Consider the following 26,538-nt stretch of genomic DNA (forward strand, 5'->3'; position numbering starts at 1 on the left):
GGATGTAGAAAAAAATTCTTGTTTTCTTTCAAGTTTGAATTTAAATTTTCAATGAATCCCTAAAAATTTTAAATTTTCATTTATTTGGTCATTGGCTTGCCATGAAGCAAGTGTTTTGGTGGAAAATTATTGATGGCTCAGGATCTAGTGGGGTAGCGATCACATTTATGTACTGCATTCATGAGATGTAGATGAAGATCTCATAAAAAGTAAAGGTATAGTCCTTGAACACCTTAGCTGGGAAGGCCACCTTCTGCTTCTGCCTGTGAGGAGCGTGACCATTCCTCATTTCACAGCATGAGAATTAAATCTCCATACTGCTGTTCCAAATTCCACCATTTGTTATCAGTGATAAAAACATCTTTCTTTATGTCAGAAAGGAGTTAAATAAATCCAAAATCCTAATCCTTTTGCTGGATTAGTCTCAGCATTAAGTCCACAGTGGACACATTTATACTTATATATTTTCCTCTGTGTATGCCTGTCTATTTACAATGAAGATCAACATACCATTTCATGCTAGTCTAAACCCAGAAATTTCCGCAGGCAGTTCAGACTCTTCGCTTTAACTGCAGATGGATTACTTCATGTGAGATAGTGGGTTTGATATCCCAGAAGACTATTTTACAGGTAACTCCATGTCATTTTTGCATAACGTTGTTACAGAGATAGTGCTGTCCCTGATTTTCAGGACCTAGTAACAGTCAAAGGGCAAACAACTAGAGGGGTTTTGCCCAGGGCATCTGTAATGTGAAGTCTTTCATTTTGCTCCGCTATTGCATTTCAGCGTTGATTAAAAGGTATTACCTAGCCTTGTGGCAAAAGAATAATTTAATGATTGTTTTTTCAGCAAAGCAGGAAAAAAAAGCAATTGTATTTGTTTCTGAGTTATAAGCTGTGAGCCACCTTCCACCCAACAGGTGAGACATTCAGTGACATATCTCATGAAATTATAAACTGACACAAAGTATACTGATTAATAGCATTAAGGTGCAGGGGAAAACTGTTCATGTTGTTTGATTGCCTGAATGGGGAAAGCCACACAGCTTCTCGCATTCATTCTTAGAATCATAGAATTATGGAACGGTTTGGGTTAGAAGTGTCCTTTAAAAATCACCTAGTTCCAACCCCCCTGTCATGGGCAGGGACACCTTCCACTAGCCCAGGTTGCCCAAAGCCGCGTCCAACCTGTCCTTGAACCCTTCCAGGGAGGGGGCAGCCACAGCTTCTCTGGGCAACCTGTGCCAGGGCCTCACCACCTTCATCGTAAAAAAATTCTTCCTTATAGCCAATATAAATCTATCCTCTTTTGCTTTAAAACCATTGCTCCTTGTCCTGCCACTACAGATCTTGGTAAAAAGTCTCTCACCATCTTTCTTATAAGCCCCCTTCATATATTGAAAGGACACATTAGGGTCTCCTTGGAGTCTTCTCCAGCCCTCTGACCATTTTCTGCTCTAACAGGCCCACGTCTTTCTTGTGCTGAGGACTGCAGAGCTGGATGCAGTACTGCAGATGGGGTCTCACAAGAGCAGAATAGAGGAGAAGAACCACCTTGTTGCTTTGATCTGGTAAGAACAAATAATTCCATGAATGTAGTATTTCCCAGCAGCAACACCAGGTGTGATAGTGACATCCTTCCATAAGAAAATAGTAAAACATAATATGGATTTGGGATGTAATATCCAATGCCTAAAACTTAAAAAAAAAATACTTTTACCAAACAGAAAGTTGTTCTTGCTATATTGTCTGTCATCTACGCCCTGTGTACTTTATGGTCTACTTCTATGAACAATTTATAATGCTGTTAGAAATCTTCATGCACAATAGGTCATTAGACAATCCCTAGAGCAAAAATTATCAGCAAGCATTAAATCCATATTCCATTTCTCTAATTAGAAACAAATGTATCAGGGTCAGGGGCGGAATTGAGAACTGTGTATTTAAAAAAATTAAGTTCAGACTACATTGCTAAGACATTACTTGTCAAGAACATAAATGTCCCAGCTCCTGAAAAATTATCCACCACCTGCCATGGAGTTAATTGTTCCCTACTATAAAACAAGGACACATATAACCTGTGGAACAAATACACCTTGCAATGTGCCCTGCTGTTCTCAGCCCTCAGTTGTCTAGGTGTCCTTCACAAGAGCAGGGAGTACAAAGGGACTCTAGAGATGGGATGGTGCTGAGTTTCCTGTTACAAATCTGGCCATGAGGAGCCAGCCTGCATCACCTTCTAGGTGTCAGTGGAGGCCTAAGATCCTGTCCTTCTAGCTCAAAATCTCACCTCAGTAAGCTGGTACGTTTTCAAGCCAGTGGCGTTAAGAATCCTTATCAGTCAAGAATGCAACTTTTCAAACTGATGCTGATTCTAGATTTCATCTAGCCTTGTTTCTTAAAAAACTGAGGCTATGCAACTGCTTTGTGGTAGCAAATATAGGTGGTTGTTACAGGCATATGCTATATCTCTTCCAAATAATTTTTGAACTCACTGTCCCACTTCAAACAAATTTCACCAATTTCTAGACGTGTTACACCATAAATCTCTTTAAAACTATTTTCACATTTTATGACCATAAGTCATAATGGGTAAAATAATGTGATCACGAAGGCACACCTGAAAATGACCCCACAGAGTGGAATGTGAGTGCAAAAGAGTGACCCTCTTATAAATGCTTTGACTGCAAAATAACCTCTGGTTGGTGGCTGGGTCTGACTAGAGGTTATTTTGCAGAAAAGGTGTAGGAAAACAATCTGTATTCGTTATAGCACTCAAAAACCAGCTGGTTCCCTGTAATTACCCTGTGGGTATTAAGCTCCAGCTACTTTCCTCTTACCCTGCACTCAGCAGATAGTGTTAGCAGGCAATCGCTCCAGTGGCCTTTCCACACCTGGGATTGTTACCATCATTCTCGTTTTCTGGCTTTAAGGAATGTTGCTTGCCAGACTAGCACCTTCAGAAATTACTGGTTTGTTAGCACATTTCAGGATGATCTCACATCAAAACAGAGAAGAAAAGCACAAGCTTTTTTTTCACCACAGCTCAGAAATGCAGATTTCATGAGAATAAAACCACTTCATATCAGGTACACACTGTCTTCAGACACAACTATCAGCCAAAAATCCGTTTGATAACATGTAACTGGACCTCTCTCTGTTCCACTCCACCTTCTCTCTCAAAAGTCCCGTTCCCTGGCTAAATTCTGAGATATAACTACCAAGTTTACTGAACTAAAATTGACCTTTCCCTACTGTTTTATTGCAATTGCTGTGACAGAACCAGTACTTCATAGGGAAACATAAATATTGACCCATGCATATCAGCCATACATGGGAATTTCCAAAGATTCAAACTGAATTAGAAACTGGAGTCATGTGACCTCAATTTTTGTTGTGTAGAAACTTGCCAAACCTCATTTTGTTTTAGCATAACTATCAAACGAAGACTATTTTATTGCCATCAACAATGATATGAAGTCTTACAAACCCACTCGTGGTTTGGAATTCTCATGTTTTAACTGTGAAGACAAGAGAAATAGAAAGAAATGTGTCTGCTATATATAAAAGTTTGTTTCCCAATAAATACAGAATAGGTACATGGAGACATTTTTCAGAAGTAGAAGCACACTTATTTTTGTTTCATTTTAATGTCCTAGTTCACAAACCTTTTAAGTTTAAACATTCATGTTAATTGTCTTTAAATTCCACTCAATTGCTATGGTTAAAATTCCTTTTTAAGTTATTCATATTCTATCAATCTCACTGTCTGGGAAAACAACCATCATGCTCAAAAATTTTTTTGAACTGTTTATTTATTTTGTTTGTTTGTTTTGTCTCTCATAAAAGAAAGGGTGAGTGTCAGAGGACATAATATATTGTACTGCTATCCAACACTCCTTGAAGTTTTCGGTACCAAGGGCACGCATACCCAAGTCACACAGAGCTTCAGTGTCAGAACCAGGGAACAAGAACCCATTTGTTTGTGCTTATCCAGGGCCATGGAGAAAGCAGTAAAAATAGACATAACCATTACTTCTTCAGGCAAAATTCTAAATAAACAGATGGACCTTCAAAGTCAACCATATGAGAAATAATTTTACTAAAAGGAAAAGCAAATTTCAGAGGCAACTCAAATAAAAATATCTTTCAGATACTCTTTAATCCCTGACAGCAAAAAAAGTTAAAAGACAAAGGTGTCTAAGCAGGAAAGAAATCCTTGAGGAAATTAGCAATGAAACAGAGGCTAGTGAGTCTTATGAAAGAACTGATCAGGAGTCAGTTTTTGTGTTGCACTCACATGCTGTTAACTTGGGCACACGGCTTGGACACTGAACTCAGCACAAACTTCTTTCAGATTCCTTGAAAGTTAGGAGTTATGCAAAACTTGCAATGTTTTTCAAACAGATACATTGACAGGTCTTATCAGAGGGTTCACTGTCCAAGCATGAGCACATCTTGGATCCACAAGTGAAGATCCTCCCAGTACTTAAAGGGGGCCTACAGGAAAGATGGGGAGGGACTCTTTATCAGGGAGTGTAGTGACAGGACTAGGGGTAATGGTTTTAAACTGAAAGAGGGTAGATTTAGTTTAGATATAAGGAAGAAATTCTTTACTTTGAGGGTGGTGAGGCCCTGGCACAGGTTGCCCAGGGAAGCTGTGGCTGCCCCCTCCCTGGAAGGGTTCAAGGCCAGGTTGGATGGGGCTTTGGGCAACCTGGGCTAGTGGAAGGTGTCCCTGCCCATGACAGGGGGGTGGAACTGAGTGGTCTTTAAGGTCCCTTCCAAACCAAACCAAACCATTCTATGATTTTATGAAGATCTATGACATATGGATTTCACATGACATTATCACACAAGGAATCTGTGGAAAACTGGGAGTTAAATATAGAACTTCTGTAGCTACATACATGCATATATATATATTTTTTCTATACACACATAATAAAACTATACCCTGTCAAGGTTAATTTATTTAACTAGAATAATACAGAGATTGAGAAAAAAAATGGAGCAAAGTCATAATTACCCCTGTATGAAACAGACAGTTCATGTTAATGTGTTACAGGTTCTCAGATGTCTTTTATTGTAGCCAAAGCTAAAGTTTAATGTAGGTGGCATAACCTAGAGTTGACCAAAAGCATGGGAAAACGCAGCCAGTTCTGACAGAATGTTTCCAACACAGGCTTTTTAACACAGGGATATAATAAGGAAAGATCTTTTGGCATTGCCAATGTTATTGAGAATTTCTGGACCTCTGATTCATCAGGAAGTGTCCAGAGTAAACTTCGTTAAAGTACTGGTCAAGGGCTCTTATTCAGACATCTGACTGTAGAAGATCTAAGATTGCCTTTCTAATAAACAGGATTCTTCTCACTGCAAAAATGTGAATAAACTCATTTATTTTCACTCATCCATATATATATTTTTATATATGTATGTATATATCCACACATATATACACATACATGTGCAGACATATACATATAGGTGTGTGCATATATATGCACATAAATGTATATAAACACGCATGCACTGGTGTTCACATCGATTCACTCTGGCAGTAATCACAAATATTTGGGTTCTAGAAAGAAGTAAATGAACAAGCACCACAGACTACATGTTTTCCACTTATTCTAACTTATTTATGTCTTGTAGTTTGTCACCAAAAGCATCATTAGATCTTTTATAAAAGAAAAATGGCAATGAACAGTTCTTTGTAGACCTCACTACAGGTCCTTCATTTTTCATCAGTTGAAATTATTATTTTTTAATTTATTCTGCATGGTTAAATGTGTGAAATGTAGACAAAAGACTTTATTGTGTTTGTTAATGTGGGTTATCAGATTGGTTGTGCTGTGTAATGTTTAGAATTTAGGTTTATTATTATAAACTATAGCCAGTATTTTATGTAAATGGCTAGATGTGATTTAAATAAAATACAATTAGATGTAACTGGATAAAAATGTGTTGTGTCTGTTTACTTTCTATTAATAGAGCATATTTATCAGTAGGCAAAGCTATACTCTATTTGAGTTCCTAGTAAAGCATCCAATTCCACTACTAACAGTCAGGGTATAAGTTAAAAATCCCTATTTATTAAATTTCAAGAACTGTACGAATATAGTTCAAAATTAATTAAAATAGAAATATTTATTTTAAATTAATCAATTGTATTTCCTCAGGTCTGATTCTGCTGATCTTTCAGAATATTTGGTAGAATGACTTATGCTTTTGATTTTAAATTATGCTACTTATATAAGTCAAAACCTGTATATGAGTTTTTCCCTTGAGAATTTAACATTTATTACTTAAAACCAAATGCTATCTCTTCTATGCATGTGAGACCTGCATACACAACTTCTAAATTGCTAGTGGGCTTCGTGTGTGCAGTTTTCAGAGCTCCATATATATCAAATTGTCTGGTCAGTACAAGTATCTTCTCTTCTCAAGCTGCATAAATAAAGTAGAAATTGAGAGCATCAGAAGATGAATTGAGATATGGAGCCATTAATGACCTTAAGAACACTACTATCCATAACAATCATACTGGGATTCTAGGGAGAATGGAGAAACAGGACATTATTTTGAAGTATTGCTTTTCTTCACAAGGGTCTCTGTTGGAATGAATCTGTAGCTACACAATAAAAATTCACAACCAGAATAGTGACTAGTAGAACCTGTAGAATCAATCAATCAGCGCTAGAAGACAACTGTGATTTGAATTCTAAGATATTGACCACGACCTTAAGTCAATGATAGTAGAAGAAACTGACAAAAATTCAATGAGCACATTTGGTGTCAGTTGTTCTTTTTCTGTATGGAAAAGACACAAATACCCTTCTATACAAAGAATCATACATTCCAGCCAATACCACTGTCTTTCTATACAGAAAAGGTTTCTGTGCTATTCAGTTCTTTTCTCTATGTAAGATATAACATGCCACCCATATAGACTTAACATATGGACAAAAAGAGAAACCTGAAAGCCATTCTGTTTGGAGATGACTACTGACCTAGCAGCAGTAAGGAAAAATAACAATATAGGGGTTAAAATGAAAGCACAGAGAACATGATTCAAGTAATAAAAAAACTCTTTCTTTTTTTTTTCAGTAACCAAAAGAAATCTTGGCAATTGTTTTTCCCCTTTATGAAAGTCATCAGCATTTGAAATCCTCTACATCTTGAATATCAGTGATAGCACTAGCAGGGATATTTAAACAAAAATGAAAAGGAAGGTCAAATAAAGAACAAAGACCCAGCTAACCAAAAATCTTCAAAGAATTAATGAAAATGACCTGATTTCATGCCCAAGATCCTGGCAGACTATCCTGCTGACTGAAGAATGAATCTATTATTAGTGTTAAACAGCTTTTATACTACTTCAGTGATTGCATGAAACCATTAAGTTACAGCCTCTATTATCCTAATTTTTTTAGGGCAACTTAAATGATTTATGAACTTACTAACTGAAATGATGACACACCATATTCTCTCAATAAATGTTCTTTGTTCTAAGGAAGCATATCAGTAGGAGGTTTGATCTAATAATTATCCCTAAAATATTAGATTTTGGAAGTGGGTATATTCTGGAAATAGATTATAGTAATGTTTACAAAAAATAAGATTCACTCTTCTCCTTGCTATTTGAGTTTCCTTGGGATCTTTGATTAAATACACCAAACAAATAAGAAGAAATACAAAGAGAGATTGTCAAAACACTGACTCCTGCAGTGTATTATTAAAAAAAAATACAGAAGGCAATCTTGGCATCGATATTCTCTTTTGTTGCCAAGCTGAAACACGCTTGTGTTCTTGTCAAACTGACTCCTGAGAACACTCTTAATCCTGCTGGCCTAGCCAGCACTGTTCCCTATTATCCTTCCCAACGTTAGCACTTGTTTATCTCACAGAGAGAAACTCTTGTTTTGAAACCCAGTAGTTTAATACTGAGCCAACAAACTGGAGTGAGGGGATATAGGGTAGGTCTGACCCTGGTCAGTGGCAAAACAGTGTAGAGGTTTTGGAATGCTGTAGGATTAAGGTTCACAGATACATTTCTTCTTGTTCACTGAGATTTCTACAAGATTCTGTAGGAAGCCAGAATCTCTTAAAAAAATACCCTGTTTCATCAGCATCTGGTCATGCTTTTCCCAAGACATTCAAAGGTGGGCTGAGGGCTGATGTTGTGGATCGGTGTCAGAAGTGAGCTTGGTTTATCCTGTGCTCTTGAGTCGTAAGTGTTAGCCCTTTACCTAGAGCAGATGACTTCTCTGCTGTGCTGCCTCACATATGTAACAGAGCTGGACAGAGAAGGACAATTTGGGAATCAGAACTCCCTACCTCTCTTTGGATGTTCCTGCCCATCTCTGAGCCCCTCATGTCAGTCTGCCCTTCTTCCTGGGCCACAAGTATCCATAGGAACGTCAGTGAAAGACTCCTTCACCTCTGTGAACATCCATTCTATGTACTTGTCAACCCCTTGAGATTACTGGTAAACTAAACTAGGCTCCAGTTATAATTCAGCTGAAAACATTTTTGCAAGTTTTCTGTTATGTATACATAGCTTCTCTGTTTAAATTATCTGCTCCTTATTTCCACCTTTTCAGAAGCATGTAACTTCCAGAGAATTCCTTGGATACTTAGATCAAGAAACTAATATAATTCTGATAATAGGAATTGCTAATTGTAAAGCATCACTACCTGATAGGTATTTAGGCCCTAAAGGTAAAACTTTCTTATGAAGGAGATCTGCATTTAAAACAAAGGACTGGAAATGAGATGATTTTGGAGATCATTGTCCAAATATTGCTAGACCTGGAAATATGGTCATTTAACGCCTTTGTTTTGCTCAGGTATGTACTCATGCAAGCAGTTTCACCAAAGCCCAGCTAACTAGACTAAGAGAGGCTGTTAAAGTATATCACAATCAGAAATGAAACTCAATGCTATTTTTCAGATCCAGACATTCTTTAAAAATGACCAACTTTTTTTTTTTCCTTACTTTAATTAAACTATTCTTCCACTGTAGGAAACTATTGCTGTTTGATTCCTCAGGACCAAAATCAGCATCTTTTTGTTCTGTGTACCTATAGTGCCTATAATAATGAGGCCATTGTACTAGACTACAAATACTATTTTTCCAGTGGAAATCTATCAACTCACAATCCCAGAAATTGTCTCTGAGCTGCTCTTTCTGTCCCCAGCCTATGAGCCACTGGATTTAAAAAGAAGACTTTGTGCATTCAGTAGTCTAGCCTTTCATAGACATCCTGAGAATGATGATCCATCCGATTACTGTACCTTTTATCCACCAGGTTGAATGGAAAATTCCCTAAAGCAAGCTGGCCAATTACAGTGCAAGCCAGAAGCAATTTACTGATACAGTGAATTTCTCGAAAAGGCAAACAGAACTGTTCCTGTTGTTTATTCCCTACTGATACAGCAATTGTGGAACATAAACTTGTTTGCTCTTTGGTGCATTTATAATCCCAGATCTCGGCTGCCCAGCAGTGACACTGTGCATGCAGTTCAATGCCCAAGGAAGCAAAGGCTCTGAAGAATTGAAGGCAATGGTTGACCAGTTTGCTAAGCTACCTGTTGAGAGCTACCTCATCATTGCCCATTAGAGCTACAGTTTGCTGACTACAGGCCATTTCTGTCCTCAACTGCTACAGTACTAATTTGCCTCATTCCTTTCTTTGATATATGTTGTTCCACTCCTCTGTCACTACTCCCTCACCTTCCGTAGGTTTTGTATGTGACGTTCTGTGTTAAGGAAACTGAGGTTCAGGTCTGAGAAATGAGCTCCTGTCTTAGTTTCCAAAGAAGCAGTCTTATTTCAAAAAGACAACAGTACCAGCACCGAACAGGCCCTTCCAAAAAATGGTGCTGATGGTTTCTAGAGTACAATCAAATGTATCAAAAATAACAGCACCAAGAAATGCCATATCGTCGTTTCCTTAGCCTTTTGAAAGGTATGATGGCAGACATCTCTTTTCAGCCCTCCATTTTACTAAACATTTGTACTGGAAGAAATTACTGAAGACATTTTATTATTTCTTCTCAATGCCTTAAAATTCCTAAACTATCAGTTCAAAGCAACCTCAGGAAAAGCACAAGGAAATGTCATTCCAGAACACTGGGGTGAAAATCACAAATCGGGGCATGGTGATGTGTACCTTCTCAACTGAACCCCCTAGGTTTTTTATTAACACTCTGTCAGGAGTATACATGTGTCAGGAGGTCTATTGATAACTGTGAGCTAAAATATATTGGTAAGGCATAAAAAACACAACCGACTTTAATGTTGGCTCTACTTAACCTCACACACAAGTATTAAAACTTATTAGTGAGTGTTCTACTACAATCTCCAGTCTTGCTCACTTTACCCTATAGGTTCAGTTACCAGAGGATTCAGAACATGTGAGAGGAACCCAGTATGTTCTAATACAAAATAATCTTTAATTTGATAGCATTATTTTCTCATATTTTTATTTTTTTAGTTGTTCATGAACAAACACAATCCCTTTTAAAACAACCTCTAAAGGAACACTTCTTAGGCCACACAGTACGGTGCTGCACAGAGCTACTCAGTTCTTTGGGAGATTTTTCCTTCTTTTACAAACTAGTATTCTACACTTGTTAGGGATACTTACCTCAAAGGGATATCAATGGTTACTAAAACCTAGTCCATTGTCATAAGCATTACATCTTATAACCCTTTCCCCCCCGTTCATAGAACTGGTAAGGTTTTGTAACTTAATACATCCCAGAACTATTTTACTCTAATGATTAGAAACCTTTAAATAAATTAATAAATAAATAACATTAAATAGCCAGCCTAAATTTATTCATAGCCAGTTAATACCAATTTGGTTTTATGACAGTGATGGCTTTTGATTTATATGATATGTATATTGACAGGAATTGTATCCTCTTTCAGCTGTTTTTTGGTTGGTTGGTTGGTTTTTTCCTAGATGTGCCAAACATTTCTGCCTTAAAAGACAAAGCTAGGCTTTTTTTTTTTTTCCTCTGATTTTTCACATCTGTTTCAGACTTTAAATCATTTTGCTTGAACAAAACTACACAGTATCCCTGAGGAGATTTCCTCAGGACTTTATTTGATAGCATGAATACTTCCCTATCTTTGTGGAAATTACCTCTTCTGATACAATGTAGGTTCTTTGCATAATTTCATAATCACTCTTTCCATCCTGGTAACCTCTCATCTCATTCTGTTTGGATTGAAATTCCTTTGTCTGGGTAACTGATTTACATAAGAGGCACAGTACTCCCATTGTGTATTAAATAACAAATTATAAACTCGGTTTTCCTTGCAAAAATATTTACTGATATTAACTACAGGAGCCACCTTCCATAAAACATTGACACAGCATTCCCACTACTTTAGAGGTTTTCAGCAGCCATCCAGGTGCTTTCCTGGAATTTCGCTTTATAGATCAGTGGCAATGAATGCCACCAAGAACTATGGCAATTATCGAATATCCTGCAGCAGGATATTTCCTTCAAAGAATTATAGGGAATAGCACACTGCCACGTAATCAGCATAACCAGCCCACCATTCCCAACTTATAGCAACGTTGGTAATATCAGTTACAATTAGTTAGTGTTCTGCAATACCTGATTAAAACATTATTACAGATAGATAAAACATTGTTACATCTATATTTGTCTCTTTCAGCTCTATCCTGTACTGCTGAAAGCTCCTCTCCTTGGGGAGCTAAGCACACTAAGATTCAGTCTGTTTGCCCATGGACATAACTGATCTTTAGTGTATAGATTAAAATAAGCATGACAGTAGCTTTTTTCTACTGCTACCTTCCCATAATTTATGCATCTATTGTTTTTATCACACAGTTGTTTTCTGCTCAGAAGGCCAGATAGGGAGACAAGGCAGAGTGTAACTTTAAGAAACATAAGAAACATTAGGAAACATAAGAAATATTAAGAAACATATTACGCTTAAGTTAAGACCTCTCATAAAAAATAGGGCTCAGTTAATAAGTGTGCTCCTCAGTACCAATCTTTGGCTTCATCTCTACGATTTTGATCAGACTGATGGTCAGATGAACACTTGTTTATAGTGACCAGGATACAAAGCTGTTGCTTTTTGCCTCGTTGGCATACAAACAGCTAGGGGGGAAATAGAAATGCCAACACAGAGTCCATTTAGTGATAACTTTTTTCTTGTTTTAGTCTGAAAGTTGGACTCCATCTATTTAAATGCAAACAGGCTATATAATTTAAGAACTGAAAAAAATAAGACTACTGGACATTATGGAAAGCAATTGCCATATATTTTTAGGTGAAACTAGACTTTAAAATCAGTCTGTCTCCTGTCATGCAAGTGACAGGAATAAAACAAGTAGCACAACATTGTTTTACTCAATAGCTGAAAAATAATGACAATGCTTCCATCAAGTTTCAAGAAATCTTCATTTTAATATTCTTTGTTGTTCTCTTCAATATGTGTTTTTCCAGTCTACTGTCCTATTACCTTGATTTTAATCATTCTATATCTTTCATGGGCCTGCAGAATGTGACCTTGATCCTTTCAAATCAGTGTCAAACAACGGTGCAAAATAAAGGCCTTCATCTCTGGCACTTAGGTATTTACAGAAATATGCACTACCTGATTTAGCCAAACACAGAATAACAGGTATTGTCTGCTTTTTAAGATGATCTTGATTATAATAAGGAATGTTATCTTGAAATTAAAAAAATTTGGGAACTTAATGATTTACTTGAGATTTTTTTCTTTCTACATCATTACTGTCTCTCCTGAGACTGCCACAGGAGGGGAAAAAGTAGTGGGAATCAAAATATCATTCTAGTCGCTGTGTAATTGTTCCGGTGTTAGAAAACCAAAGTCATACAGCAGCCTTCTGCTGAAATCTCCTCCAACACATTTTAAAATACTACATGCAGTATGTGCAAATCACTACTGGTTTTATGTTATTTTTATTGAGACCATTTAATTGCTGTTAATTGTAAACACCTAGTCCCAGTGTTAGGTCGGTTGTCCTGAGTTAATTCCCGTGGGCAGCAGTATTTGTTAGGTTTTGGCAAAGAGATACAATGGGTCATCTTCTGTGTATGGCTTGAATGCCATTGGTCTGGAGACATGGAAAGAGAGAGGCTACTTGCCACAGTCCCATCAGTTTTGGAGCCAACTCCTTCCCCAAAAGAGAGGCACACCTTTAGGTAGTCTGCAGCTACTTGCCACATTTGTGCCATTAAAAAAAAAAAATTAAAATAAAAAAGAAAAAAGGTATTCAGTAATTTTCTGTCTGACCCCACTGTGCTACCAGCATCCTATCAGAAAGGATTCAAAACGGAACACAATCTGCTGGAGTCTCTCACCCTATACATTTCAGTGTTCTTCAGCCCCACGGATTTTGACCTGACATGTATGTTAAAATGAAGGGAGATGACTTTCCTCCGCCTTTACTCTTGAGTGGTCAGGTCTCGGGTGTGGGCTTTAAGGGCTGAAGTGAAGAGCAAAGGGAAAGGAGGCCGTCCTGTTAGCACTGTTTGGAACGGCACCTTTCTCTCTTGTTAATGTGATCCCGCTGAGCCAATGCAGGCCCATGTTTTCGCCTGGCCCATGTTTTCGCCTTCCTTACCTCTCCATTCAAATCAGGACTGTGTCCCTGAGGGATCATTTTCATTAGGTAAAAGATAAGTGAGGGAATGAACAGACCAATTAGACTCCAGATCTTGTAGCCTGGGAAAGCTCATAGAAAAGCAACAGGGATTAAATTTACAGTGTGTGGTTCGTAACAAGGTCACCATGTTCTGCACTACTTGCTAATGGGACCATATTTTACAGGAGAGCTTTGCAGTAAGGTTTGTATTTGGAGGACTAAATCAAAAATTGCAGCTTTTCTCTTAATTCAGGTAGCTTGTGCCTCTTTTGGCTTCCTGGCTCATTTCTCGAAGGGAATAGGCAGAGGATAGAAATAAACACAAGAAGCACTTTCTGTGAGATTGTGTAAATTAAAGTCAGTGGAAACCTATACACAAACCCAAATAAATATTAACGATATGATTACAGATCTATAAAACTTAACAATGTCTCTGTAATGATGGCTGAGATGAGAAAAGTTATCAAAGACCTGATTGAAAGAGCTGAAATGAAATACAATTCCATCTTTCATGTTTTTAGCAAGATAATTTTGGTTCAGTGTTGACTAATACAGAATAATAGGAATAAAATATGCTGTCTCAGTCTCTGCATTATTGGCTTTACATTATTGGTCCTGACAGCTGGCTTTTAAAATGCAGTAAATATTGGGCAATGCTGTTCTGTTAAGACAAGCCACTTCATCAAGCATATTTCCAAACCACACTTTATTTTCAAAATGTGTTTAATTTCTCTATATACCGCAAAGGAGCTCACTGCAAAATTGACCTGCAACAGAGTGCCCTCTACTGCATGTATTTAGGAAAGGAATTAAGTAAATTCCTTAAAAATAAAATCTTTACAGACTGAGACCAGCAGTTTTGTCATGGGCCGCTGGACACTGGACTAAATATAATACAAGCACATACCACTCTTCTAAAGAGCTGGATACCACTAGGGAATAATAGTTTAAAATAGGTATGAAATTTGCACAAACTGTGTCATGGTTTTAGATTAAATCAGCGTGTGTCTTTCCATACCAAAATTGTCTGTGTTTATATCTTGGAGAGTTATCAGGGAAGTTAAAAATCTGTCCTGTACTGCCCTGATGCCACCCCTTTCTTTTTGCTGCCAGGAGGAATCTATAACAATATGAAGTGAAAAAGTCTCTCTGCTTACAGATCTTTTCTCAGTTCTTAATCTCTCGCGCTCCCTCATTTCTCCTCTTCTTTCTATTTGTCATTAGGTTACTACTATTAAACTCTCCTTTTCATTCCCATGTCCTTGATAAACCTATTGGATGTTACTGAGTTCTACCTCTTGCAAATGATTAAGAAGCTATTTCACCAGTGCTGGCTCAAAGAGTAGAAACCGGCAGGTTACAAATGTATCATGAAAGCAACTCTACAGCAAGGCACAAATTCTCAAGCAGACCTGTACTTTTGAAGTTTTCCCATTTTTTCCTATCTCAGTTTGAATTGGGCCAGCCTAACGCTGAGTTTTGTGACGGACCAAACACCTGCAATTTGGGTTAAAATTCACAGTGGTCTTATTGTTCAGTCCCTCAGGGATGAGAAAACTGCTTCTCAAAACACTGATATAAACTAGCATTGAACTTTTTGAGTCACTTTTGAAATGCCCTGGTTTGTACAATGAAGTCCATGCTTTGCCAGCAGTATCTGTGGAGCCACAATTTCATTCTTCAAGTCTCAGTTTATGTCTTGATAAGCCACACTGAAAGCAATTGAACTGGATCTTGCTGCATGATCAAAGGTGTTCCATGTTAGCCCTCTGCAATCAAAGATGCTGTTTGAATACCTTGGGACATTTTTGAGTATGTCGCTAGGGCAGAGTAGAGGTTAGGTAGTAAACAACGTTTTCCAAAGCAACATAATCAATTACCAGGAGTTCTTTAAACAAAATAGAAACAACACAAGTAGGCATTTCCATAGTACACACTGCATATATGGCCTTGCATATATTTCAGCAATGAATTTTGTGTCTATGGATTTGTTCCCACATCTGAAACTTTCCCTTAAGGAAACCCTTGTTGATAATTTACAACTTCTAAGGATGATATCTCTGTAATTGCTTTCCCTTTGCTTCATACCTGTAAATCTTGTATCTTGTGCTAAATCCCTGTCGACTTCTGTCCACAAAATCTGTGTATTCCTGTGAGCGATGGAAGGGTCCCTTATCAGAGAGGAGCCAGTCGAAGGGGCTTGTGGCATGCTGATCCGAAACAGCAGCAACTGCTAAAACCCAGCAATGAAGACTCAGTGCTATCCACTCCCATAGAGCCATCAGAGAGAACAATTCAGCACCAGCACTGCATCGCCATATCATGCTTCCACTGGGGACTTAGAGCCTTCATTCTCTTAGCTTTCCCTCAACACCTAGACAAAATACACAGTCAATTAGATAAGCACACACTAGGCATCCCTTGGAAGTAGAAACAAGTTTCCTTTCTTTCAGCTTAAAGAGATAGTGGCCTCTACTTTATTACGTTTTACATTACCATAAACCCCATTAGGCTAGTTAACAGCGGAGTGTTTAAGTACTTCAAATGCTGTGAAACTAATGTCTCCATTAACATCATCAGTAATAATATTTACTGTTGAAGGGAAACCTTCACAGATTATCAGGGAAGGGATTGTTGGGGTTTTTTCCAATAATGCTAGTCATTAATGAAAAATATGTAACACAAGAATTATTGCCTGTTAGCGTCAGTACAAAATCATTCAGCAATGTCTATGCATAAGGTCGCAGTTCAGATACTGGACAGAAAACAGACGGGATTCAGAAGACCCAGGCTGATTTCTTTTTTCATGTCCTTGGAAAAGTCACTTAGTGGCTTGTCTTCACTACAAACGTAGTTAACAGGCTCATGTTATTCTGTTCAAACTAGTGTAGCTGGACAAAGAGTGACTGCATTGATCGCCAGCACTGGAGCTACCCACAGTGATGAGTTCAACGAGTTATTCAAGCTCCAGACGCTGCACTTTTGAGTATCCCTAACAGCAGCAATTGACTTTCAGTCCAATTCACTCCGATCCAATGGCTCAGCCCAGAAATACTATTTAAATGGAGCGTAAACAATTGTTTGGGTGCCCAATCAAATATCAAGTATGAGCCATAGCCTCATGTAGGAACTCAGTGAAGACAAGCCACAGTTTCTCTCTATACCTTAGTCCCATACCTGTGAAATAGGATAATGATTCTATAGCCTGCTCAGATTTTGTGAAAACATCTGTGCAAGAGCATGAAGTTCTCAAAAATACTGAAATGACAAAGGTCATGTAGATTCCTAAATATATAGAAACAATCAGTTCTTGTTTTCAGTGTAAGGTAAACCAGCACAGAATTAATTAAAATATAGTAATGTGAGAGCTTTCATTTTTCTAGCTGATGAATTTACAGGGAAAAACATTTTTTAATTCACATTCACTCAAAACAACACTCATTATGACATTTTTACAGTGCCCCTTGCTATGATTTTTTTTTACTTGGTGGGAAATTTTTCTTTACCATCAGTAATTTAATTTCTAAGTGTACCGTAAATGAAGGATGCTTCCAACAGAACAGTTCTGCAACTGCACACTCAGTACCACCCGTCCATTATAATGGAAATGGTGTAGCTGAATAAATATGCTCTGTGCATATGTTTGAGACATTAATATTCTGAAATCTTTTGTACAGAGTATAAACATATCAGCTGCAGGAAGTTAACTGCCTCCAGAAGAGCACGGAAGTTCATATGAGCCAACGGGAATCTGCAGTCTGAGAATATAATAATCTGTCTATACAACCAGAGAAATAGTCAAGGTTTATCGTCTTCTTAGGCACAAATGGAATTGTTTGTAACATGATTTGGACCTGATCCTGCAAACAATAAATGTGTACGTAAGCTCACTGAAAAAAAAAAAAGACCCTATTCCTATATTTCATGCTGAGCATATGCCAAAGCACTGAGTTGCGACCATAAACAGTTACAACCATGCAGCAGTTTATGATCATAAAACACAGATTGCATTCATTTTATAAATCCTTTTGAAATGAGATTCCAGGAGCCTACAACAAAGATCTCTCTACTTATTTTTTATACTCTCAAGCAATCACTTACATGCAAAAAGCCTGCAGATCTGTGTATACTGTATGACGTTTCAGTATCTTTTCCCTAGATTGGTACTTTCTTTCTTTCATGGGCTGAAATTCATGTATGTGAGATTACACTATTGTGTAAACTTCATCACATCATATGAAAAAGCATGCACAGATCTGAAGCAAAACTGAAAAGCAATGGATTGATCTCCTGGACCATAAAAACCAAGATGATCATGATAAAAATTAGCTCCACGTAAATGAAGATGTCAGTCACTTCCAGACAGGCCAGACCAGCTTTTGCATCACAGCAGAGTGAAAAACCACAAATACTTCTGCCTATCTTTTTTTTTAACCAATCAGGAAAAAATATATTGCACAGTGTAGTCGTTCCCCTCTACCATCTTCTTCAGAGACTAGGAAGACCTTGGGCATAATTTCTTGACATTATGTGAAGCTTCAAAGAGCATAATGAGAATTTTAATTTTCATACCTACTGCTGTTATAAAACTGCTAGCTAAGACATAAGGTTCTATTTTTCCTAAATTATCTTTTCTATTGGAAAAATCATGTAATGGTTTAAATTACAAGAAGTAGGAGTTTACTTTTTCAGGTACTTATTAACACTAAAGTGTTTCAGGCCATTAAACTGTAATGATGACTAATTGAGTCCCTTTTGAATTCAAAATGATAATATTAGGATTGGAAAATGAATTACTTTGTATATGTAGCATCTTCCTAAAACTAGACCAAATGAGCACTTGGAAAGGAATAGTGAAGAACCCTGCTCTGTGCTTGCCTTAATGCTACACCTCGTGGCATATCGTAAATTAACCACTGGCAAAACACCTTTAGAGAACCTGTGTAGTTACAGAAGCAAATAGTCTCCTTGTTTTAAAAATATATGAAGGTATTTTCCAAAAGATTATAAATATACATCTAGTCCTTAGGGAGAGTGAAATAATGTGTGCATCTCCATCTGATACTTACCCACTTGTCTATATTGTCCAGCCATTGTAGAATCAGCCTGTATAGCATTAATTCTCATAACACCCTTGAGAAGTAAACTTTTACCTCAATTTAACAAACAGGGAACTGAAGCATGAAAAGACCAAGGCTAAATTTTTTTTTAAGCTCTTAGAGGACTTCAAATGTGTATTTCCTAGTAAAAGATAATTTAGAAAATGCCAGCCTAAGGAATTTTCCTAAGGTTACAGTCTCAAAAATATCTCAAAATTTTAAATACTCAGATTCTCTAATGAATGTAAATGCCCTAAAAACATTTTTTAAAGGCTGTTATAGGCATGTGGAGCATACAAAGGTTGTAGTTACAACAGCCGTCACAGAACTCCAGGGAGGAATAATCTGAATTAAATTTGTGGTAGAGCACCTGCTGGTTTCAGGGTGGGATGTGAGAACTGAAAAATAGATGAACACCTGTTAAGTAACAGAGCTGGTGGATTTTAAAGTGCAGAAGATGCTCTGTAGAGAAGACATCTTCAAACAAAACTGTCATGTCAACATGCTGCCTCTTTGAAGTGCTAGCTTAGAGGACAATTATCAGGTATAGCTGCTCAGAACAATTACTTTCTGTTATCCCCAGAGTTTTACCCAGCTACCACTTCCAAATGCTAATAAGTTTTCAGTCCTTCCTCTTCGAAATTCTGAGGTTAGAGTGAGTTCAAGAAGCATAATGGGCTAAATTCTTCTCTATTAGAAATCCATTGTCTCCTCACTGGCATTAATGCAGAATGAATTTGACTCAGCATCTTCTGGAAACACCATAGCTAAGTCCTAGTTTTCGTGAACATGTAGAGCGTGCTGAAGACTGGTAAAATCCATGCACTTACATCACCTGTAAATATAATACTGGCAAGTACAGAACAAACATTGTGGCCACTGGGACAAATTTCATCAAGCTTCAGCTGTGAACAAGAACACAGAACATCTGTAGTCTTTTTGTTTTCATCCTATTGTAGGGCAAAGCCCACCAAACTCAGTCTTCCTTTTTTAAGGTAAATAAATTTTTTAACATTAGAAATGGTATATAATTACATATGTGTAGTTTATGAACTCACTAAGCTACTGTACCTAAAACAGTACAAATTGAAGTCTCTGCTTGATTTGTGGGTGGAGCTCTCTTGCTTACAGAATATTAATTGATAACCCATGTATATTAAGATATACAGAATAATATAGGACCAGCCCAAATGTGTGGACAGCAATGTTCAAGAAAAAGCAAATCAGTAAGTATAAGTCCTTTCTAAAATGAAAACACTATAAAATTTTCTCAAGGAAACCTCACTGCATGCAACCTTTTTTTTTTTTTTTCCTAAGAGGTGAGAGTCATGTATAGAACAGATGTGCTAATATACAGTAGAGTTATAGCTACTAAATAGATCGCTGCTGGTTCACTAGTGGAGTAGCTTTTATATAAGAGTCAATAAAGTTGATATTAGGTATCATCAGTAGCTTTTTTGGGCCACATCTACACCTGCAGTTCTCAAGAATAAAAATACAATAACTGTACACTAAATGTACAGACATTTTAAATAAGATCGGGGCATTCAGTATGTCTCTCTATCATGCAAGTCTGAGAGGTGCTGTGGCCTTGGTCTGAGATGCTCCTCCTCTGTTACACATGGAACAATGCCCTTGCAGTCTCTGTCAGCATCACAGAAATGAGCACAGCCTTGCCTCTGTCACTCCCGCTTTCTCCTCGCATCTCACAGAGATCTCCTTCTGACAGCGGAAAGGCAGAAGACCAGGATCTCTCTGAAGCCCTTTGTTCTTTATGCTCAATAGAATTCCATTAAAATGTTGAAACATCCCAGCTCTCCATGGAAGGTTGAGAATCCTCAATGTTGAAGTCGGATTCTCCTGGCTGTAACTTCCCATAATGATGAAATAAAAACGTAAGATTGTTATTCTCAGCTATGTCCTTTCAAAGGAAAGTAATAAGTAACTTACCAGGAAACCCTATGTTCGGCTCTCCACAAGAGTTAAAAACCTTAATGTCTCTAAGATGGTGCTTTTTTATGCAAAACACAAAGCCTAGTTTTCTTTTAACTAATCAAAATAATAATTAATAAGTATATATCCCTTTAAAAACAAACAAACAAAGAAAAAAATCCAAGAGCAGATGTGGGGAATACAACCAATTCTGTTTGCAGGTAGGCAGATTTCAGTAAGACCAGAATTTTATCATTTATGAGGTTTTTGGTGCTCCATCCCTCCATCCACTTACTAGCCTTTGGGATTTCAAAGCTACTGCTTTTGATGAAGTACAGTACTAAGTGTAACAGGGTACACTTGATATTTCTTTTAGAGTACACATCATGGAAAACAGGAATGAAGTAAATTCTTTATTTTCTAACTCTTACACAAAATTCTCAGGGATGCTACCAGTGACTTCAACTTCGCATCAATAACAAGAAACAGCATTTTATTTGCTGCAGCTGGATGGAAAGCAGTGAAGCTCATAGAAGGCAAGATAAGCCAGGACCATTTTTTTCAAAGGTATTTTGACACTGAAAAATGGAAAGAAATTTTGCATAAAGAATAAAGCAGTAGTGTGAGTCTCAGATATGACTCTTAACTGCTGTAAGACCCTGGGTTTATCACTATGTCTCTTTTCTCTCACTTCCTCATCTGAAGTGTGATGATCATGTTGCCCACCTTTGTAAAGCACTACAGGGCCTACTTATAATCAGTGATTTTTTTTATTTTTTTTTTCAAAAAGCAATTTTTCGCATGTTAACAACTTTAAATGAATGAGACCCAGGGAGGCACCTGTCCTCAAAATTCTCACAGTCCGGTGTAAATGAAACAGCCATGAAGCTGATGACGTGCTGTCAAAGAAAAGAGCAGAAAGCGCTGCAATTGCTATCAGCTATAGAGGAGGAGAGTATAGCAGTGCTCTCCTCTGCTCTCAGCCACCACAGGGATTCTGTTCTTCAAAGGAAGATACCCAAATCCACAGAATAAATTCTCCCAAGCTGAACGTCCTGAAGGATAGCAAAACGAGTCATGAGCTGAGGTGCACCACTCTGTCCTGTGCTCGCAGGCAGCTGTTTGACAGCAGTTAGCTTTCACACATTTTGAGAACCACCAGAAGGCTGGTGCAGTAATAAGAGAGCCAACATGTACATTTGGTAGAACTAAGAAACAGAATAGGGGTGTGGGGACTTGAAGGATGGAGAGCTTTCCCTGCCACTAGATCCGATACATGAGCTGCAGGGTACAGCTTGTGCCGTTATGCAAAAATTAGAAGGCATCTGGATAGACAAAATGTATTTGTCAACAGATGATTTTCAGCGTTGAATCAGCTTGTTCTCTGTTACTCACTGTGAGCTACAATAAGTCCTGACCTAGGAACTGTCCTCAGCAGAGACTCAAAAGCAGGTATGTTGGCAAATATGAAAGGAGAAAATAATTCTACATCTAACATCCTTAAGTGAGTTTTACATTCCAGGCCTAAAAATAAGTGGGGTCCTCGTATTAGGTCCTGGCATCTGCTTTGCCTACGTGCACCCTAAAGCGACACCTTTTCTTTGTTGAAATTGAGCTTCATCCACTGCCGATTTTCAGCTTTCTTCTCTCTTCTCTATGTGAGACAAGGACAAGACCCCTGTAACTATGTCCTCAAAAGCTGAAACAGAGAACAAACAGGATGTCTGATTTTTTTTTTTTTTTTTCGTAAAAGCAATCCTGCTATTTTCTCCTCATCCTAGCCTTCAGAGAAGACGAGCAAAAATAAAATGCACCCACAGAAAGAGAGAGAGCGCATGTCAGCCTGACTTCTGCAGCCATCATTGGGTCTGTCTGGAACATGAGAGTTGATTGCCGCAGGTTACAGCTATTGCCCGCGAAATGTGCCTGGGTGTTTGCTCTGTCCCTGAAGAATTTCACTCCTGCAAGTGCCTGTGAGTCTTTAATTGGATGTACCCACGTGCTTTCTATCGCATCCCGCCACAGCTAGTGCCAGTCTCCTTAGCACTTGAAGTGTGCACTGGCTGTCAGGTGTACTGAGGTAATTGTTTTAATGCCTGATATTTGTAAAAGACCTAATTTTTTCCTTTGCTGCCCAGATCATGATGTATAAATTCCCTCAGGTGCTTTTTCAATCTGTTAATCTAAGTTCATCGTCCTGTGCAAATGGATCTTTATGTGTTTTAGCTGATGACGTAGGGCAGCATCCCCAGATTGCAATTTCAGTCTTTCTGCCTTAATGAGTGAATCTGTTCCTGCAAAGAACACACGGAGAGGAAGAAATCAGCTGTCAGGGCCCTGAGTGCACAAACGGGCCTCCCCACCAGCCTCATCTGGGATCTCCACCCACCCCTGGGAGCTGAAGGGGGGCTCCTGGACCTTCATACCCTGCCTGGGTGGTGCTGGTGTGACCGTCCCAGCCCCCGCATCAGCCCCGGGGCTCTCTGGCTGGACTTTGGGCCTGGCCGCACACATCTTTGCCTGGAGATCACCATCTCACAGCTCAGCCTCTGGCTCGGCTGCAGATGCTGGCTGCTTTAGCCCTCGTTCCGTGCTTGTGAGCCAGGAGGAGCCACACTCCTCCACCACGTAAAGGCAGAGCACGGTGTTTGTGAAAGGACATGAGGCACCTGGACGTCTCAAACGTGAATTGTGTAGGTGCATAACAGAGAGAAATCACCCAGTCTTCATGGTGTCTCAGTTCCTTATCTTTAAATAGGGGTAGTACCCAAGTCCCTGGCGGATAGCATCCATCAGTCACACAAGGAGCTAAAATGAAGTTCATTTCTGGAACAGCTAAGCAGGACACTGACCGAGCCCTGGCCTTCAGCCGACGGACATCCAGGATGCCACAAAGCCACAGAAAAACCTGCTGTTCAAAAGCTTTAAACCTGCTCCAGGTTGGATGACTGTACTTCAGCAATCATAAAGTTCATAGGGGATGAAGTCTTCATCTTTCAAAGTCCATGAGTGCACATGGACTGTCTCATGTGCAAAAAATCTTTGCATGTAGAACTGTGACACTTCAGTCTTAAGTCACTCTTCCATTGCACAACTTACGTTAAGCATTCTCCCAAATCGTCCAAAAATTTTCAGCTAAAACAGCTGAATTAGAGAGTTAGAATGGAAACAGAACAATCTCTTTTTGAATAAGTTTGGTATCTGTGCTACAGGAAAAGAAAAAGAACAGCATAGGGAAAGTTTCTGGTCCAGTATTTCCTCAGGCACAAGCTGACATCTATCACTGTGACATGCAATTTTGCATACTGGAGCATTCAAGTTTGTAGAAAATCCTAACGGGAGACAGATATTTAGAAGCTTGGATTCCAGCTTACTGGAATTTTTAAAAACTCATGTTTAACTTCAAAATGTTCAATATACTCTGCTATGATAATCTCATTGGGTGTATTTTAATGGCAATTTAGTAGGTCCTTAGGATTTGCAAAGAGTGCACCCTAAAATTAAATATTAAACTACCACTGTAAAGTCACAAAGTACTAGTCTAGTAGTATATCTCCTTTTCACCCATAACTGTTAGTGCCCAGACAGTTTTCTGGCCCAATTTATCCCCTAAGTATCAGCTGGCCATGAAAAGAGCATGCATACTAAGACACATTAAGTTAGCTATATCCAGTAAACCACATCAGAATAACAAACAGCTCCTACCTGTTTAATTTCATCCTTCTACTAGTTTTAAAACCCAGGGCTATTTCAGGTGTTCCCATCTAGAATGGGAGGAAGCAGCTATTTACAGGTTCTACACTAAGGCTTTAGGTTCTAGGTTTTCAAGTCTGAGGACCAATCCAAATGTAACCGGTTATTCTCCAGTGCAGAAGGATTCATATCACACTAAAATGAGATGGGGTGGGAGGAAACTTTGCTCACCAACAGAAGATTCAGTTTTATAGAGGAAGGAGAGTACTTGGAGCAGACCCACCTTTAAGTATAGCTCTGATTTTATTGCATAACCACTGACAAGTCCCGTAACCTTTTTTGATTATAGTTTCTGTTCATGACATCAGGCAAGAAGGGTATTGTGAAACCTGAACAAGTATGTCTATAGAGTACTTTCAAATTGTTGGATGACAAAAATATCATAAAATAAAAATGAAGATGTTCATTCTACTATCAGAGTGGCTTACTATTTTTGTTGCTACTTAAAATTTCTGTTTCTGGAGATTCTGCAACAAATGTTCAGAAAAGGATGGAGAAGAAAAGAATTGTCAGTCTCAGACAAAAATAGAAGTTTCTTTGAAGCTGTTGGAGTGCTAATATTGTTTGTACGATAATGAAGAGAAAAAATAATGGTGTGTAGTTGTTCTGTGGTCTTAAGAAGAGGGCCAAAGAAGCAATGAACTCTATTGACTGTAAGGGGGATAATATATTTACAAAATCCATCTTGCAGCCTAGTTCCATGTACTTCCATCCCTTCAAATATTACCTAACCTATTGATAATCCTGTTCCTGTTTCAAAACATTATCAGAAAAATAATGGGGTTTTTTTATTTCTAAGAATGAATTTCTCAGTTTAGGAGCTCTGGCTCAGGCATGGGATACATAGGTGATATCTGATCAAGGATTTATACTCTTCTTGATTTTATTTTCCATGTGAAAATGAGTGGTTACAGTTTAGACCATTAATTAGAAATAATCTCCATAAAGGTCTAATGGCATGGCATTTTGCGTTCTGTGCACTTTGCTGGATACATTGCAGTAAAAATGGACGATTTCATATATTTTATTTCTTAACATTGATATCTAATAGAATGATAATGTTTTTGGTTTGTTCCTCTATTATGTCTTTCAGACAAAAGTGCTCCACAGCTCATAACATATTTTACATCTGATTTCACAGATGGTGTAGCTGGTTTTCAGCTGGTGTAAATGGATAGTTAAAACTCCTTTCAGTTCCTAAGCTTCAATTTATTTATTCTAGCAGAAAAATAAAATCAACTTACACCACTGTTGTCCTGTCAGAAACAACTCGCTCCCTGTTGTGCAAGCTCCCTAGACGGGACTCATGGAGGATTCAAGAGACCATGGTTCTACATCTGATCCTACAGTAAACTGTTGCATGACTCTTCTTAAGTCCCTTTGCTGCAACGTTCTAAGCCTGTAGCTAGTATATGGGCAGTAGCCAGGTCCTCTTAAATGTTCATGTTATAGCTATTAATTTTTTATAGTGAGAGTAAGGACTTTATGGCTGACTGAGCAAAGATTAAAGCTTCAGCAAGCCAGTCTGGACCTAATTGCATCTCAGGACAGATAACACACAAAGCTTGATTGTACAAGTAATAATTATGTCATGTGTACTGGGCAGCCTGCTATCTCATATAAATATAACACCAAAGCTTCCCTGTAAGTCTTGATTTTTGACAAGTTTAGAAGAAATTACAAAATTAGAGAGAAAATATGTCTGCTAAAAGATGTCTTTCTTGTGAACATCATGGTACAAGTAGAGAAAGTGTGGGCTTTAGTATCTCATCACAAATTACAATCTCCCTACTGTTTTAATTTAGCTACGTAATAGTCTAAAACCACATTAGTAGAAAATTATCAATTTTGTTAGTACAAAATTTCTTGCTGTAGCTCATAGAAAAACACACTCAGATTTAGTCGAAAGGTGCTAAGTTAATGCTGAAAAGCTTTAAACTTTCAACTAGTATCTTTTTAGTGCAGAATGAGACACAGTCTGTTTATTAGAGATTACAGATCACTGCAGTCTCTCTAAGTATGCGGAACATAGGTTCTTTATTATAGCCTCGGTTTTTTTCTCCAGGAAGACTGAGGAAAAGGAA

General features: G+C 38.1%; 1 protein-coding gene across 2 annotated transcripts in view; it reads right to left on the reverse strand.

Moving 5' to 3' along the window:
• BRINP3 (BMP/retinoic acid inducible neural specific 3) overlaps window positions 1-26,538 on the reverse strand; it is a 223,807-nt gene that overhangs the window by 189,615 nt on the left and 7,654 nt on the right. Inside the window, exon 2 of one of the 2 annotated variants that reach the window (XM_074831700.1) lies at window positions 15,759-16,044. The exons of the other annotated variant lie outside the window; for it this stretch is intronic. Coding sequence (XP_074687801.1) covers window positions 15,759-15,994 — 236 coding nt within the window. The 5' untranslated portion in view covers window positions 15,995-16,044. The remainder of the gene's footprint in view (window positions 1-15,758; window positions 16,045-26,538) is intronic. 2 annotated transcript variants of the gene reach the window in all.

This window comes from Strix aluco, chromosome 8, assembly GCF_031877795.1.
Source record: "Strix aluco isolate bStrAlu1 chromosome 8, bStrAlu1.hap1, whole genome shotgun sequence".
NCBI lineage: Eukaryota > Metazoa > Chordata > Aves > Strigiformes > Strigidae > Strix > Strix aluco.